The following is a 16,827-nucleotide window of genomic DNA, read 5'->3' as shown; positions in this document are numbered from 1 at the left end:
GAGCCCACCGGGGATTGAAGAAACCCGAGCGCGCCGTCCCAAACTGTCCCTCCCCTCTCTCCCGGCCAGGGCAGGGCGCGCGGCGCCGCGCGCGGGGGCGGCGATGGGTAACCGGTTGGGTGTGCGGGATATCTGAAAGATTATCTGTGCGGTGCGATGTCATGCGAGAGAGAGGATGAATGACAGAGGAGAGAGATCTGAGAGATTAGCAATACCAAACAAATCTAGCCCCCACACGTCATTTGGGGCCTGGAGCCCTGTTCACGCGCGCGCGAGGCGTGCAGACAGGGTTGCCAGGTGAGAGCGAATGGCGCGGTTCACGCCTCGCGCAACAGAGAGAGAGATGCGCTCTGCATGGTGGGACATAAAAGAGAGCGAGTACTTGGGCGAGTAGGCCGTGCGGTCGACGCTGCCGCGCGCGACTTTGCGCGCGAGGCGGCGCAGCTTGAGAACGGCGGTGGGCGAGAAGCCGCCGCCGAACGTCTCGTGGAGCAGCAGGTTGAAGTTGTTGCGCTTGACAAAGATCGCGTCGTGGTAGAAGCCGCGATGCGCCTTGACGTAGCCGTGGCCGTTCTTGTGGTCGAAGGGTTGGCCGGGCTGCCCGCGCGCCTTGCAGCCCATGTTTAGGCGGCGGGCCTTCTCCTCGGTGTTGCCGAAGGCGTAGGAGTGGCCAACGGAGGCGGGCGTGCCGCCACTCGAGGCGTTGCCAACGCCCGTCGAGGAGGTCTTGAGGAGGGGCGTCCAGAGATTGATTTCATTCACTTCATCGCATCCTCCCGGCCCTGCATGGGGTTCTGCGAGGTCAGTCTTGTACCCCTCGTTGTACTGCCGGGTGAGCTCTGGTTTCTCCTTGTCGCCGTGCACGACCGGCGCGTTGGCCGGGGCGCGCATCGCGTCCGCCCAGGCGGCGAGGACGCCGTCGTGGGGCCGCCGGTGGTGGGCCTTGTTGTAAAGGTAGTCGCCGAAGAAATCGACTGGCATGCCCCGCTCGAGGGCGACCCGAAGGGTGGGAAGCGCCGCGGAGAGCCAAAGGCCAAGCTTCCGCTGGAGCTCGTCCTGGAGGGCGTCGGAGGAGAGGGCGGTGGCGTACGTGCCGTCGACACGGACATCGAGGGCCTTGCCGGCGAAAGGCGTTGAGGCGGAGACGAAGCGCGCGGCTTCGCGGTTGTTGACGGCGCTGTCTCCGAGGGACGGGTTGTTCTTGACGTGCACATCCCGCGCCTTGACGAGCTCCTGGTGCGCGAACCAGTCCTTGTGATTCTTGATGGCAGCAAGCGCCCGCGGCCGCGGGTACGTGGATTTGCAAGTGCCATTGAGAATCGCGTCGGTAGCTGGAAGGGACTCGGGCTCGGGGAGCGAGACGCTCTTGGGGTAGAACTCAGTCAGGTAGCCGCCGCGGACGGTGTGTAGTACTTGGTTTTGTCGCGGCCGGTGCGCTTCTCGCACACCTCCTTCCAGTCCGAGAGGGCGGACTCGTAGGTGGCGAACTGGCGATGGCTGCGGCGATGGCGGGGTACTTGGACGCACCTCCCTCGTCGAGGGCGAAGTCGGGGTTGTGGGCGACGAGGGTGCGCCAGTTTTTGAGGAGCGACATGGAGAAGTCGCTGTCGGCTCGCGAGAAGGCGGTTCGATGTTGCACCCGCCCATCTCGGTCGGCAGCTGTGCCTGGAGCCACGCGAGGTCGCGGAGCGCCTGGGGCGAGGCGTCGGGGCGAGCAATGCTCTCAAAGGACTTGCGGATGCGGTTGTGCGAAAACTCGAGAGCCTCGCACGAGACATTGGGCGGCGTGATGCCGGCAATGTACTTGGTCTTTGCGCAGGCAATCCGTTGGACGAGTGTTGAGGCGGAGCTGCGAGGTGTTCGTGACGCAGTCAGTGTCGACGATCGTGTCGTTGGCGTCGAGCGGCGCGAGCTTCTTCCTGAGGCTGAGGTGCGCGGTGAGCTCTTTTTTGCAGGCTTGTTGTGTTTTGAGATCTGCCATGCGGCGTTTGTGCCGTTACCTCGAAGGCCAGCTCGAAAAAAGTAAATCAGGGAGCTCAAAGGTGATTACTCAGCATAGCGGCAGCCAAAGCAAGGCCCTGGTAATTGAAGAAACCCGCCGCGTCCTGCGCACCCCCCCAGGGCTAGGGCACGGTCCTGGGCGTGCGGCTGATAACTGCACTCCAAGTGCTCCGCCTCCAAGTGCTCCAAGTGCCCCCGGGGCGCGTCGACCCGTCGCCGCCGTCCCAAACTGTCCCTCCCCTCTCTCCCGGCCAGGGCAGGGCGCGCGCCGCGCGCGGGGGCGGCGATGGTAACCGCGGTTGGGGGTGTGCGGGGTGTCTCTGAAAGATTATCTGTGCGGTGCGATGTCATGCGAGAGAGGAGGAGAGAGATCTGCCATTCGGCGTTTGTTCGGTTGCATCGAAGGCCAGCTCGAAAAAAGTAAAAGGAGCTCAAAGGTGATTACTCACCAGGTCGTGCCGAGACCCAAGTAAAAGGACCTCCCTTGCGAACGCGCACCTTAGGCTGTCTGTACCCCATGTTTCCTCGCTCACCCCGTCTCGTTTCCTTTCCTTGTTTCTCTACAGCACCCTCTCGTTTCCTCTCTAGTTTCCCGAGGAAACTCCGCGAAAAGCATCAATTTCACGGGCTCTGAGGCTGGTTTGGAGCGGCCGCACATTGCTCGGTACCCCCCCTGCACACCTAAGCCCATGGCCGACCCCCCCCCCCCAGCAGCAGCGCTCTGCCTGTGGGGGGTGCTGGCATCTCTGTACAGACAGCAGCTGTAAGTAGCATGCGTTCGAGTTGCGAGAATTTATGGTCGGCATCAAAATCAGTGGTCTCACCGGCGGGGCCTCCTACTGCCAACCGGGCGGTTCGGGGCACGCCAGCCTCTCTTCTACGCCTCTCGTGCCTCGCGGCGCCTCTGCTTCAAGGAGGGAAGATACGGCTCTCGCAGCCCATCATACGCCGTGGCACAGCGGAGAGCACAGCGGGCTGTACAAGTCCATCGGATAGTGCTCAATATCTTCGCATGCTCGTCGTTGGTGATATCCGCGCAAGGTCATACGCCACAGGCCAGCAATCACTCGGTGATGAGACTATTGATGTAGGCGCGACGCCCGAGTGAGTGGCTCACTATACGCGCCTATGTGTGGTAGTACAAGATAGACTCACCATGGTCACAAGTCTTTAGTAAAACGCCAGCACTCGACACGACGAAGGTGTATTGGGCTCGAAGGCGCGGTGTTGTCCCCACTCACAGTTATTGTTATGGTGTTATGGCTCTCTGGGCATAGCAGCCCATAACATGTTATGGGTGTTATGGGTGTTATGGCTGTTATGGGCCGCCCGTTATGGGCTGCTATGGTCCCGGGTCCACGGTGTTATGGCCCGAGAGGCCACGCCGGACTGCTCGCCGCTGGAATTTTCGCTTCGCGCGCTGCCGCGCGCGAGGTAGGTTCGGCATCGATCGCCAAATATTTTCTCTTTTGCCCTCAAGTTAAATTCAATAACATCAACCTGCCTCCTGAGGCTGAGCGATGGCTTCAGATTGCTCAATCAAGACCCGCCCTATCCCCCCCCCCCCCCCACGCAATTTGCTTCCCGTTTCTAACTCGTACTCTCTGCAGCTCTGCACGCTTCCCTCCTTTTTAACTTGTATGTCTTTCCCGCAATTTAACTCACGTCCTTTTTCTTTCCTTTTCCCACTACATGTCTCGAGGTTTTCAAAAAGTGGAAGCTGGCTGCTCCCGCTTTTTAGTAGTTAAAGCTCCGTGCGCGCCAGTCCCGTGCCAGTGTCGTGCGAGGGAGTTTGTTGTAAAACTCTTGCTCATCGCGCGATCGATGGATGGATGTTGCTGCTTTCCGCGTTGCTGATGCCCTGCACTCCTTTCCGGATCGGGCCGACCAGTATCGAACGTGAGCTGGCAGAGTTAGAGCAGGCTGCTGAGCGGGCCGGGCTCGACGGTGTGAGGTGGCCGAGTCATAACAGCTGTTATGAGGTTGTTATGCTGGCTGTCATAACAACCACAGTGGGAGGTATTATGAAAAAATAAAATATTCTTACCTTCAAGCCCCCCTCCGAGACTAGGGACAGAACCACACCAGTATAGACCAGAGGGTGTGCGCCTCGCCCCCACTTGCCCTGACTGCACAGGATAGCGTGCCCCGAAGACGGCGACACATAGCGGGGGACACTGCGCAAGGAGGGGGTGCGAAGCCAAGGTTGGGGTTCTGGGTGGTGGGACCAATGAGGGGGGGAGGGCGGGGTCCTGTGGGGGTGAAATGTTGCGCGGCGAATTAGAGCCTACCCCCTCGCCGCGCCGATCCTCACGCGGAGGGTAAAACCCTGTGGGACAAAACCCCTCCGCGGTCGGCTGTCTTCAGAGTGGACCCAGTGGGAGGTATTATGAGTGCTACGAAGGTGTGTTATATGAGGTGTTATATGAGGTGTTAAGTGTTATGGTAGGGTGGGCATAACAGCCATAACAGCGATATGGAGGTGTTATGAGGTGTTATGAGGTGTTATGGGGTGTTATGGGGTGTTATGAGCAGCCAGCCATAACAGCCATAACACCTGTTATGGCCGCTCCCATAACCTTGAGTGGGGACAAGCGGTGAACACAACCGCCTCGAGCGTACCGCTCAAACAGAAACACGAGCCGAGGGGGCGGGAGGGGGGGCGGCGGGAGGCGGGAGCTGGGTCCAGTGCGCTCTGCTGCTGGGGGGGTCGGGACCCCCCCCCCCCAGCAGCAGCGCTCTGCTGCTGGGGGGGTCGGGACCCCCCCCCCCCAGCAGCAGCGCTCTGCTGCTGGGGGGATCAGAACCCCCCCCCTAGCAGCAGGGACGGGCTTAGAAGTGCAGGGGGGGTACCGAGCACGATGTGCGGCCGCTCTTGCGTTTGGGCCCAAAATCAGCCAACTCTCGGCAAAATACCGGGTAACTTTTCGGGTATACCTGGAAACCCCCGGGTATACCCGAAAAATACCCGGTATTTTGCCGGTTTCCTCTCGGTCTCGCCTCAGATTTTGCCCCAATGCCCCAGACCAGCTCTCTCAAGACTCAGGGAAGGAAACTCGAGAGTTGCCAGAATGGAGCACCAAACACCCTCTTGGTTTCCCTGGAAATTTCCGGAAAAGTGCTGGGGACCCTCTCGTTTCCTTTTTGGTTTCTCCGGAAACATGGGTACAGGCCAACGCGCACCCCCCAGGGTCAGGGCTCTCTAAGCCCGCAGCCCGATGCCGATCGATCATCCGGCCCGCTGCCTGGGTGCGTTTCTTAGCTCCCCGGCCCTGGTGCCTGGACCCTCTGACAAACAACCCTGGATGTGAGCAGTGAGGTTGATGACTGCACTCCAACGAGTGCTCCAAGCGGCTCACGTCGTGGCATCTGGCTTGCCCGCCAAAGAAAGCCAATTCCGTTGGGCCTGCGGGCGGCCTTCTCTGGAGGAGACACAGAGACTTATAAGGGTAGATAACGCGAGTAATAAGGCAGCAAAAAGCCGGGCTTTCTTTTTATCGATTCCTTTTTATCGATGTCGCTCGAAGCCTCGGAGGGCAGCGCGGCCGTTCCCGCGTGGCTCCTCAACCGACAGCACGCGAAAGCAATCGGCGAGGCGTCCAGGAAGAAAGCCGCGGAGGCAGCTGCTGAGCGCGAATCGACGAGGCGCAAGGCGCCTGCGTCCAAGTTGGAAAAGGAAGCCACGCTATCGCAGTACCCGAGCATTCCGCTGTCAGAATACGCGTCCGACGGCGACCACCTCGCCATCAACGCTGACTTCCCGGGGCTGCGTGCGATCCATAGAGACCCTTGGATCTTCCTCGTGAGCGATCTGCTTAGTCGCGCAGAGTGCGAGGAGCTGATGGTCAAGGCCGGCCCGCACTTCCAGTCCAGCAGCGGGTACTCCAACAACTTCCGGACCAGCTGCGAGTGCCGCGTCGCGAGGCACGAGACGCAGCGCCTGCACGCCCGGTATGCCAAGCTGCTCAACGTGCCCGTCGGCAGCCTGGAGGCCGCCAAGGTGTCACGCTACCGCCGCGACGAGTTCTTCAGAAACCACGTCGACGTCCTGTCGGGCACCGACTTCCTCGAGAACCGCATCGCGACGCTGTTTGTCTACCTCAACGACTGCGAGGCTGGCGGCGAGACGCGCTTCCTGTCGCTGCCATCGCAGCGCTCTCTCGAGTACGCGGTGGGCGAGAAGGTTTGTTGCCTGTCAACGGGGCGGGATGTGGATGGGGAGGGCGACTACCCCGGCGTCATCAGGGCGGTGCTGGAGGACGGCAGCGTGGACGTCGACTTTGACGACGGGGATGAGGTGGCGAGGGTGCCACGCAGCGCGGTGCGAGCCTACGAGACGCTGGAGGTTAAGCCTGCCCAGGGGATGGGCGTCCTGTTCTTCCCTGGGTACCTGCCCTCGTCGCCGAAGGCCATGCGGTTCCGCAACCAGCTGGACCGGTATACGGTGCACGAGGGCTGCGTCGCCGTCGACGAGAAGTGGGTCCATCAGAGCTGGGTGTGGCCAAGCCACCCGCAGGCGCACTACGATGGAGTCGAGACGGGAGCCGTGGGGCTGTGAGTCGGTAATTAGTTATTGTTGAGAGGGCCGTGTTTTTTCTTGCACCGCTCTTCGAAATCGTTCATTTCTCGCTTAAAAGGTCATTCACGGGTGTCCGCGGCCCACTGAGCACTGTGCCATCTGTGCCCGCTGGTGTAGGACAGTGATCGGAGATCGCCGCAAACCCTGTGGTCAGCTCGATATCATATCGGATATTTTTTGTGATGTGTAGGCACCGTAACACCAAAAAACTACTATGTCTTCGAGTGAAAAGTAATCCGGGCCAGCACGCGGCCGCAGTGAATTAAAAGGGGCGGTTTTCGAGGGGGAATCTGGAGAATCTGGGAATCGGCTCACCACGGCGCGGACCCCCCACCTCATCGAAAAACTTTTCACTGCAAAGACGTAGTGCTCTACAACCTAGGTTGCGTGCCAGAAGTTAATGATAGTTGAGACGATACTCTACATACGGCAATTACACTATACTTCACAAGACAGCGTATGTGTGTATTCTCTCGCCGCGTCGCACACAACACACAGCCCCGCAGCCGCACGTGCGGGGTGCCCTGCCATTACGCCCGCTCTGGGTAGCCCTCTTCTCAGTGGAGTCGTGGGGATGTCGGAAGTAGGCCCGCAGGCCGTCAGTGATGTGTCCCCTTCATCATCGGCAAAGCAGGAAAAGTCCAAAACGCAAAGTCGCACAACAGATGCGGCCACACGCTGCGCACCGACGTTTGGCTATTGCGCCGTCTAGCATATGCGCTGCGCGCAGCGCCTGCGAATGTGCCTCTTCGCGGCTCCTGTGTGCCGTGCCCTTTTTGCCACGCTGAGCGGACCGGAGAGCCCCTCATGCACGCAGGGTCAAAGGGACAACGATATCAGCGACCGCATCCTGCACTCACACCCAACTCCCGGTCCCGGTCCTAGTGCTACGGTCCTGGACCTGCGTCTCGAAGAGCACGTCGTCCAACCAGGCAGCGGAGAAGCCGTTGCGGACGCGGGTCGACGCGCGCGGGTAGTGTGTCACCTGGGGCGCGAGGAAGCGCTGCAGCCGCTGCGCCTTCTCGGCGTCTGGCAGGTCGACGTCGAGGACGAGGAGCGAGACGCCGAGAGCCTTGGCCGTGAGCAGCGCCGAGCGCTCGTGCTCAACGCAGCGCTGCTGCCACAGTGCGGCCGTGCGCCTCAACGGGTGGTCCGCCCCGCACCCGAGACCGTAGAAGCAACTCTGCAGAGAGAGCTTGTGCGCCGAGGCCAGCGGCGCGTCCGCGTTGATCTCGCTCACACGCTTGGCGCGCTCCCTCTGTCGCGCCGCGCATTGCTCGCGGCTGTCGGATGAGCGGCAGTCCGGCCTGCCCACGTACTGGTTGTGCAGCAGCCTCGCCGTCTGCTTTACCCAGTCCGTGCAGTTGCGGCGACGAGTGAGGATGAAGCGCGCGTTTGGAACGCTGCGCATCAGGGTCGGAAAGAGATACTGCCAGGGCGCGTCGGCAAGGGAGCGGCAGCTATGCTCGCCGTGGATCAGTTGGCCGAGTGAGGTGTTGTTAGCCAAGGGCGACGCGATGAACTCGGCTACCGCAGCGAGACTCCATGAGGCATCGTACATTGCGGGACCGTTGGAGAACCAGGCGGGCTTGCACGCCGGGGTGAGGCCGGAATGCTTGAGCGCACGAATCAGCGACGTTGTTCCCGTCTTGAAGCCGCCGACCACGAATACCAGATCCGACCGCGTGCTCGCGCCGCTGCCTCGCCTCCTGGCCACCTGCGAAACCCTTGTCACGTTTGTGCCGTCCAGCAGCGCCCTGCAGGACTGCCAACTCGGCGCGTGCGAGCTCCCGCTGCAGCGCAGCGCTGGTGTTGGGGCCTGGACTGGCGAGGCGCTCCCACGCATGCTGGGGTGACTCGAAGGGGCAACGGCGCGCCGCCCCGCCGTATAGGCGGGGGGCGATTTTACCAAATTTATCTTGGCCGCCCCATCTCATCACGGTCGTCGCTGCGGCGGTTTCAAAACACTAGTGTGGGACCTGCGGCGGTACCCGTCTCTGTTGTTCGGGCAGTGAGAGACGCAGGATCTGCACGCCAAAGTGGGCCACTCCGCATTTGCATTTTGGTTTTGGGTTGTCGGAGATCATCCATCACGCATCAGCTCTCATGTCTCATCACAGTCAGTCACGTCAGTCAAAGCAGTCGTGGCACGTGGAGCAGTCGCTGATGGCAACGGCGCCGCCACACGCTCCGGACGACCCCGACACACCGACACACCACGCACAATGGGAGGCTATCGCGCACGATCGGGCATCGCGCCGCAAACAACTCGCCGCACAGATGGGGGGGAGGCAGAATCCCACACACACCGGAGCAGCACAGACACCTTACACGTCAGCGCTCGCTCGATGTGGCCGGCGCTCTCCCCTCGGTCCTATCTCGCCTTTTCAACGGCGGCGTGCGGCCACGCGCCGCGCCGAGCCGGTCTCGGCGGGAGACCTCGGAGCCGCACGCGATGCGGGCATGCGCGATGGCTCCGTTGGCTCCGTGCCTAAGGCAGATCGATTAGGGTGTGAGCTGGGCAGCCACCGTTTCTGTACCCGCTCGATCACGTGCAGGCCGTCGGAGGCCGCGCTGGATGGCCCAGGGCCGGCGGCGGTGAAGGCGTCCGTCGATGAAGGGATGTCGTCGAGGGAGCCATCGTCCTCCGCGGCTGGTGCACCGGTCCAGTTGTCGGAGTCCGAGATCGCAGTCGACTTGGAGAGATGATCGGCCCGTTGACGAACTCACGGAATGTGAGCGACTTGGTGCACGCTGGGTCGAGCACCATGGCTCGCACCTCATCCTGGGCGAGTACTCGCCCAGGGACCAGCTGTTGGCGTCGCCGTTTTGATCGAGCTGCATCCACTGCATGGTTTCGTAGTCAAGCGTAAACGCCCAGGAGTTGGTGCCTGGGTGACTTGCTGATGAGAGCGCCTTCCAGGCGGGTAGTCGTGCCCCTCACCTACGGTCATACGGCGGCGTCAGAGGGGGGGAAGGGGCGCGAAGCGTGAACATGGAGGCAAGCAGGTGGTGGCTGCACCTGGCCAAAGCCGGCGACCTCGAAGTTGTCGTAGCTTGTGCGGATATCGCTGAGCGTGAGAGGGACCGGATCGGCAGCAGCATGGGCGGCCGCGTCAGCGGCCGGAGAGGCCGGAGAGCCATCCGACGGAGGCCGGTCGTGCATCGGCGCGTCAGCCGCAGGGGCCGGGGGGGCGGCGGCATCCATCGCTGCGGGTCGCTGCGGGCCGACGATTGTGGACTGATCGATCGTGGCGGGCGGATTTCGGCTGGGACGTTCTACGGTTAAACCAAGAGCGTCGGCGCCGACACGAGAGACTTATAAGGGTAGAGACCGCCTCTCGAGAGCACGCGGATCCGTGAGCGCAATTTCTTCCGCTCACCCCGTCTGCATGCCGGCGCGGCTCGGAACCGAGCCGATGATTAACGCCCAGCCTCCGCCGCCGCCGCCAGCCCCGCCATCAGACGGCGACGCCGCGGCCGATCCCGACGCCGCGGCCGAGGCACGGCGGCAGCAGCTCGACGAGGCAAACCTGGGCGTTGTCTCCGAAGAGCTGTTTGTGTCCTTCGAGGCCGCCGCGGAGACGCCCGGTCTGCCGCACCCGGCGGACGTGGCCGAGCCCGCGTCTCTCGCCGCCACGCCGCCACCGCAGTGCACGTACCCGCTGCTGGACGCCCTGCCGTCGAACCTCGTCTCCTCCGGGGCGCTCTCGTCGCTGCAGCTGCAGTTTGTTGGCCTGGCCTGCCAGCGGCACCTCACGGTGATGCCGACCGACCCGCCGACACGAGCCGGCTTCTTCCTCGGCGACGGCGCCGGGGTTGGCAAGGGCCGGCAGCTCGCCGCGGTCCTCCTCGACTCGCTCGCGCCGATGTCTCACTCATTATGATTCGTGCTTCATTATGATGAGCAAGAATGAATAGGTCATCCTCGACTCGCTCGCGCGCGGGAGGCCGCGGCACATCTGGTTCTCGTCGAGCGCCGACCTGCGGAACGACGCCATCCGCGACCTCACCGACCTCGGCTGCCACTGCCCCGTGCACGACGGCTGAAGAATTCGTTGTGAGGAGCGGTCGAGTCAAGAGTAGGCTGCCACTGCCCCGTGCACGACGGCTGCGCCTCGCTCGACCGCGCGACAAAGGGCCTGGGCGCATCAAAGGAGTCGCAGGCAGCCGTCCTCCTCCGGCGTGTGCGCGGGACGCTCCCCGAACCATCCCCGACCGTTGCCAGCCCCTCCGCTAGGCGGGCGTCCTCTTCTCAACCTATGCCACGCTCGTGAGCCGCCACCTCGGGCCAACATGCGGGCCGTGTTGATTTCACTGAGAGGTCAGCATTGACTGCCGATAGGTGAGCGCCACCTCGGGCCAAAAGGCGCATGGCTAGCCCCGCTTCTAGAGCGAAGGCGGCCCAGCCACAACAAGAAAGTTGCGGGCAGGCGCGCGGCTCGTCCCGCCTCTCCCAGCTGGTGGCCTGGTGCGGCGGGCCAGCCTTCGACGGCTGCTTGCTCTTCGACGAGTGCCACAAGGCCAAGAATTGGACGGGCAAGGAGGAGACGTCGAGCAAGGTCGCGGCGGCGGTACGCGAGCTGCAGCGCGCCCGCGCCACGGCCTTTCGTTGGCTCATCGCCCGCTTCCTTGTGTCACAGGTGCGCGAGCTGCAGCGCGCCTTGCCGCTCGCGCGAGTCGTCTACTGCTCTGCGACGGGCGCGAGCGACTCGGGCCTGAGCCTGGCATGCACAACTACCTGCCTCTGTTCCGTATGCGCCGCTCTCTTCTCTAGGCGCGAGCGACACGTCCAGCCGCGCCTAGGGCCACGGCTTCCTTTTTGACTCCCAATCGACTCCTCTAGGCGCGAGCGACCTCTCGAATTTGGCGTACATGGAGCGGCTCGGCCTCTGGGGCCCGGGCGCCTCCTTTCGCGACTTCGACGCCTTCGTCGAGGGCGTCAAGAACCGCGGCGTCGGAGGGCTCGAGATGCTCGCCATCGAGATGAAGGCGACGGGCACCTACCTCTCACGCGGCCTGTCGTACCACGGCGCCAAGTGCGAGCTCCCAAGGAGGCGCCCCTCGCTCATCCTTAATGGCTCGTGATTCATAATTAAGGCGCCGAGTTCGAGCTCAAGGAGGCGCCGCTCTCGGCCGAGCAGGCCTCCGCCTTCGACGCGGCCGCCGCGTTCTGGTCGCAGCAGCTGCTGCCGGCGCTCGAGGCGGCGGCGGAGCGGACGGGCGCGCAGGCGGGGGCGACCGTGCGCGCCTTCTGGGGCGCGCACCAGCGCTTCTTCCGCCAGCTGTGCGTGGGCTTCAAGGTGCCGGCACTTGTTGCCGAGGTCCGCGCCGCCCTCGGCAGCGGCAGCTGCGTCGTGGTCGGACTCCAGTCGACGGGCGAGGCGGCGCTCGAGCGAGTGGGAGATTCGGCCTCCGGCGAGCTCTACTCGCTCTGCGCAGAGATGCTTCGCTCCTTCATCGCGCACAACTTCCCGACCACCCGCCACGCCGACAAGGAGCTCGCAAAGTCGCTCGCAAAGGCCGAGGCGGCGGCCGCGCGCGCCATCGAGGCGCACGCCGCCGCGCGCGCCGCAGCGGCGCGACCAGAGGCGTCGCGTTCCGCCACAGCGCGGGCCGAGGCGGCGGAGGCGGTGCGCGGTGCCGCCGCTATGGCGGCGGCGGCGGCGGCGGCGGTGCAGCGGCTTCGGGCCGAGGCGGCGGCGGACGCGGAGGCGGCGGGGCAGGCCGACCCAGAGTGCGAGGTGGCAAAGGCGCGGCTGCTGCAGGCGGCCGCCGAGCTCGAGCTTCCCCCGGCGGCGCTCGACTTGCTCATCGACGAGTGCGGCGGCGCGGCGGCGGTGGCGGAGATGACTGGCCGGAAGGCGCGGGTGGTGCGGCAGGGGCGAGGGTGGGCGTCGCAGCCTCGCGCCAAGCCCGAGTCTGGCGAGATGGAGGCGAGATCTAGCCGAGATCCGAGATGTACTTCGAGCCCTGAAGCGAGATGCCCCGGATCGAGATTGAGTGACGCAAAAGCGACTTCCTTCATGGCCATGGCGACGAATGCACCGCTCCTCCACTCAGGCGCTCAACGTGACGGAGCGCAACGCCTTCATGGACGGCAAGAAGCTCGTCGCAGTCATCTCCGACGCCGCATCCACCGGCATCTCGCTGCACGCCGACGCGAGGAGCGCCAACCAGCGGCGGCGCGTCCACATCACGCTCGAGCTTGCTTGGTCGGCCGACAAGGCGGTGCAGCAGCTCGGCCGCTCGCACCGCGCCAACCAGACTTCGGCGCCGCGGTACGTCCTCCTCTGCACGGACGTGGGGGGCGAGGCGCGCTTCGGCTCGAGCGTCGCGCGCAAGCTGGAGGCGATGGGTGCCCTCACCAAGGGCGACCGGCGCGCCGAGATCGGCTCGCTCGACACCTTGGACGTGGACACCGCGCCAAGTGCCGGGCATGACACGAGTCCATACACCTAATCAGGCTCGCTCGACACCTTCAATCTGGACACCGCGTGGGGCCGCAAGGCGCTCAAGGCGCTGCTCGCCGCCGCCTACGCGGGCGACAGCTCGGTGCTGCCGCACCTCGCGGCGGACTCGGCCGCCATCGAGTCGGCTCGCGCCGGGCTGGACGCGGCGCAGAAGGGGAGCGAGAAGGAGCTCGAGGTGCGCCGCTTCCTCAACCGGATGCTCGGCTTGCCGCTCGCGCAGCAGCGGCAGCGCTTCCACCTCTCTGCTGCCCCGCGCTGCGGGGGCGGAGTCCTGATTGGAGTGGTTGTTGAGTCGTCAGGCAGCTCTTCGACCTCTTTGCGGCCGCGCTGCGGGAGGTGGTCTCGGCGGCAAAGCGCGACGGCCGGTACGACGCCGGCGTCGCCGACATCTCCGCCGGCGCCCGCCTCCTCGAGCCGGAGGCGCTGATCTGGCGCGACCCAATCACCGGGGCGAGGGCGCACGCGGCGACCGTCGAAGTGGACCGGGGCGTCTCGTTTGCCGACGCACTCTCGAAGCTGCGCTCTTGGCGAGCGGCCGCCGCCGCCGCCAAGCGCAACACCGACGGCGGCGACGCGGCGGCGGACAGCCGCGAGGGCGGCGGGGCGGAGGAGGGCGGCGGGGTGGAGGCCGGCGAGGAGGAGGCTTGCGTGGAGGAGGCCGGAGAGGAGGCCGCTCCGGCCGCTGCCCGAAGCGGCGATGTGGAGGACGGGGAGGAGGAGGAGGGCGAGGGCGAGGGGGAGGAGGAGGGGGGAGGCATCTTCCGCAGCCGCAGGCCGCAGTACGGCGAGCACCTGCTGCTGCTCGCGCTGCCGAAGGCGCGCGAGCCGCACATGGCCGTGCTCACGCGTCCAAACACCGGCCTCAGCCTGTACGAGGAGGCGTGGACAGACCTGCACCGAAAGTACGCGCGGGTGCTGCCGCCCTCCGCAGCAGAAGCCGACTGGACGGCCGCGTACAACGGTGCGTGCAACGAGCGCATCGGCGGCCGGCTGACACGCATCCAGCTCATCACCGGCTCGACGCTGCCGATGCTGCCCGTGCTCGAGGAGGTTGCCAAGAAGCACAGCGCCAACCTGACGGCGCGCGACCGCGCCGTCGGCGCGGTCCGCGTCATCCTCGATGGGCGGCGGCTGCTCGGCGTGCGGTTCGCGCGCTCGTGCATGGCCGACCTCAAGGAGGAACTTCTCAAGTGGAACCTGGCGCGCGGAGCGACGCACCGCAAGGTCGAGACGGAGCCGGCCGCACCCGTCGACCCGAAGGCACTCGCTCGCGCGCTGCGCCCGCCCGCCACCATCACCTCCTTCTTCGCGGCGAGGCCCGCGTCGCAAGCGGCGGCACCGGCCGGCACCGGCACCGGCGGCAAGCAGCCCGCAGGCGGCAGGGGCGGCGCTGGCGCGGGCGGCAAGAAGCGCAGCGTCCTCGACATGATGAAGGGCTCGTCCTCATCCTCGTCGGCGGCGGCGTCGTCGGCTTTGGCGGCGGTGCCCAAAGCTACCAAGGCCCCCAAGGCGTCAGGCGGTCTCGACGTGCGCAGCTTCTTCACGTCAAAGTCGGCCGACTCGGGCCCCCGCTCGCCGGCAACTCGCCCGAGCTCGGAGGAGCCCATCGACCTCACTTCGCCAGGCGGCGACTGAGGGGTCGGCGTCGCCGAGGGAGCGCGACTACAGAGTACAGTGCTGTACAGTGTGATATGAGGAGGCGGCTTGCGGGCTCTCTTCTCTGTGAGCGAGGGGGAGGCCGGGCGCTCCACAGAGGCCTCCTCTTGAACTCTTCTGAGGTCTGTACTTTTGGCTATGGAACTCAAAAAAGAGCCGCACAGCGCACTCGGACCGACTCTACTACAACACGAGAGCCACAGGCGACACACACACCTCCCCGAGCTTCTCCGTTCTCGGGCCATCTGCTCTCGAGGGCTCCGCCGTTTTTGTGAATCGCGAGAGCGTAGTGCGACGGTGTATCAGAGATTGTGTGTTTGTTTCTCTCAGTCGCCTTGTGTATGCGACGGTGGCATAGATCTAAGGCGAGTAGGCGACTGTGATTCACCGTCGCAAAACTGCATTCGGTTTGGGTAATAAAAAGAAAAGAAACAAAACAGACAACCCAAGGGAGGGATGGCTGGGAGGATTTTGTTGTGTGGGAGGACGGCACGCCTTTTAGGTTAAGTAGAAAGGTAACCGCCAGGCTCGGACTGGACACCAACGCGGTATGGGTGGACGCTGGTGGCTGGACAGATGATGACGGCACGCACGAGCGACACACAGACGCCTTTGGGTAAAAAAGACAGGGAGGCATGACCTGGGCATAAAATTCTTTTCGTGGAACCTTCAAACCTGAAGGGAGGGATGGGAGGACGGCACGCCGCCACCACACAGGGATTTTAAACGCCTTGAAAGAAAGAAAGAAAACAGACAACCCAAGGGAGGGATGGGAGGACGGCACGCCGCCACCACACAGGGATTTTAAGGAGAGGTGTGTGGTGCGCTATCCGTCGCCCACCCTAGGGAGTCTGCCTCTTCCTATCTCTCTTCGCAGTCTCTTTAAACGCCTTCCTGGGTAATAAAGTAGTCTGGTAATTCTTTGTGCGACCCTCGTCTTCAAACACCTCATCTTTGTGCGACCCTCGTCTTGGCCGCGAGCCGAGCCGAGCGAGCGAGGGAGACGGAGAGACGGCTTACGAACTTAGCAGCTACATGCAGAGTAGCGACGCTGCGCTGCTCGCTGCGCGTCGGGCGCGGTTCGCGCGCGAGGCTCGCAACCCGCCGCCTGTGCCCGTCAAAACCATGGCGTGGGCTGGCGGCCAAGTGACGACGAGCGACCCGAGCAAGGCCCTCGCCAAGCTTCTCGCTCGAAAGGCCAAAGCGGGCGAAGCTTTGACGGCGGATCAGCAGCGAGCCCTGCAGGCGCTGACAGCCGGGCCGGCGCTGGCGGACCGAAGCGCCGCGGCTGCGAACCAGCGGGCCGCATCAGTGCATCAGCCTCGCGTCAAGGTGGAGAAGTTGGGCAGGTCGCAAGAGGCTGCGTCGGCGGAGCAGCAGGCGCGCCGCAGGCGGCTGGAGCGCAAGATTCGCGACTGCGAGGCGCTAGAGCGGCGGGTGCGCTTGGGCGGAGCTGCCTCCCCCACCTCCCTGGCAACTCCTCAGGCGCGATCGTAAATCTGTAGGCGGCGGCCGGAGAGAAGCTTGAGATCAACCAGCGCAGCAAACTGGAACGCAAGGCGCAGTGGCAGCGAGAGCTTGCGGACGCGGGCGGGCAGGCGGCCCGCTGAGTGGTGCGAGGGCCATGGGCAGCGAGCCAAAGCGAGCAGAATACCACGCTCGTGAGTCAAGATGTGTCGGTGTACTGGTCGCTCGTACTTACTTTTTGGGTGATGCTCCGATAAACCCTCCGGATCTTCGACTAACGTCGGAAATTTCTTTTTCAAAGTGCAAGGTGTGAATAAGAGGTTTATGATAGGGTTACATCCCGCACCCCCGCGTGCCATCTGCCAACTGCCATGATAGGGTTACATCATGGGACATGGCCTGGCGCCCGACCCGCACCCCCGCGCAGAGACCTCGGTGCGAACCCCTCCGCGAAACCGACTTGGACGGGGTATGGGGGTTGTGCGCCGGGCCCTCCTGCTCGGCTCCCCGCAGCCAGTAGACAAGTCTTGTCATCAACAGAGTAGAAGGATCTGACCTCGGGGCCGATGTGACCAAGCGCTGGTAGCGTGGTTTAACCTCACACCCATTGGTCTCACAGTGTGCCGGCAGTCGCCGAGCAGTGTCGCTCAC

General features: G+C 64.1%; 3 protein-coding genes across 3 annotated transcripts; all 3 read left to right on the top strand.

The window, feature by feature from the left end:
• Nucleotides 1-5,515: 5,515 nt before the first annotated feature.
• On the top strand, nt 5,516-6,559 carry EMIHUDRAFT_121047 (hypothetical protein; the record flags this gene model as incomplete). The annotated part of the gene is made up of 1 exon (XM_005760182.1): nt 5,516-6,559. One exon carries the CDS (start codon nt 5,516-5,518, stop codon nt 6,557-6,559), a length of 1,044 nt encoding a protein of 347 aa, XP_005760239.1.
• A 3,016-nt stretch (nt 6,560-9,575) lies between these two features.
• EMIHUDRAFT_249392 (hypothetical protein) lies at nt 9,576-14,688 on the top strand (the record flags this gene model as incomplete). The annotated part of the gene is made up of 13 exons (XM_005760181.1): nt 9,576-9,737; nt 10,108-10,451; nt 10,531-10,615; nt 10,821-10,853; nt 11,041-11,223; nt 11,387-11,536; nt 11,701-11,979; nt 12,325-12,453; nt 12,644-13,010; nt 13,047-13,228; nt 13,357-13,547; nt 13,827-14,277; nt 14,488-14,688. The coding sequence occupies 13 exons, from the start codon at nt 9,576-9,578 to the stop codon at nt 14,686-14,688; spliced, it is 2,757 nt and encodes a 918-aa protein (XP_005760238.1).
• Nucleotides 14,689-15,744: 1,056 nt separating this feature from the next.
• Nucleotides 15,745-16,319, top strand: EMIHUDRAFT_121044 (hypothetical protein; the record flags this gene model as incomplete). The annotated part of the gene is made up of 2 exons (XM_005760180.1): nt 15,745-16,146; nt 16,215-16,319. The coding sequence occupies 2 exons, from the start codon at nt 15,745-15,747 to the stop codon at nt 16,317-16,319; spliced, it is 507 nt and encodes a 168-aa protein (XP_005760237.1).
• Between the last annotated feature and the right edge of the window lie 508 nt (nt 16,320-16,827).

Source organism: Emiliania huxleyi (assembly GCF_000372725.1).
Source record: "Emiliania huxleyi CCMP1516 unplaced genomic scaffold EMIHUscaffold_774, whole genome shotgun sequence".
Classification (NCBI taxonomy): Eukaryota; Haptophyta; order Isochrysidales; family Noelaerhabdaceae; genus Emiliania; species Emiliania huxleyi.
The sequence above is the reverse complement of the archived record's forward strand: the minus strand, read 5'-3'. Positions and strand labels throughout refer to the sequence as shown.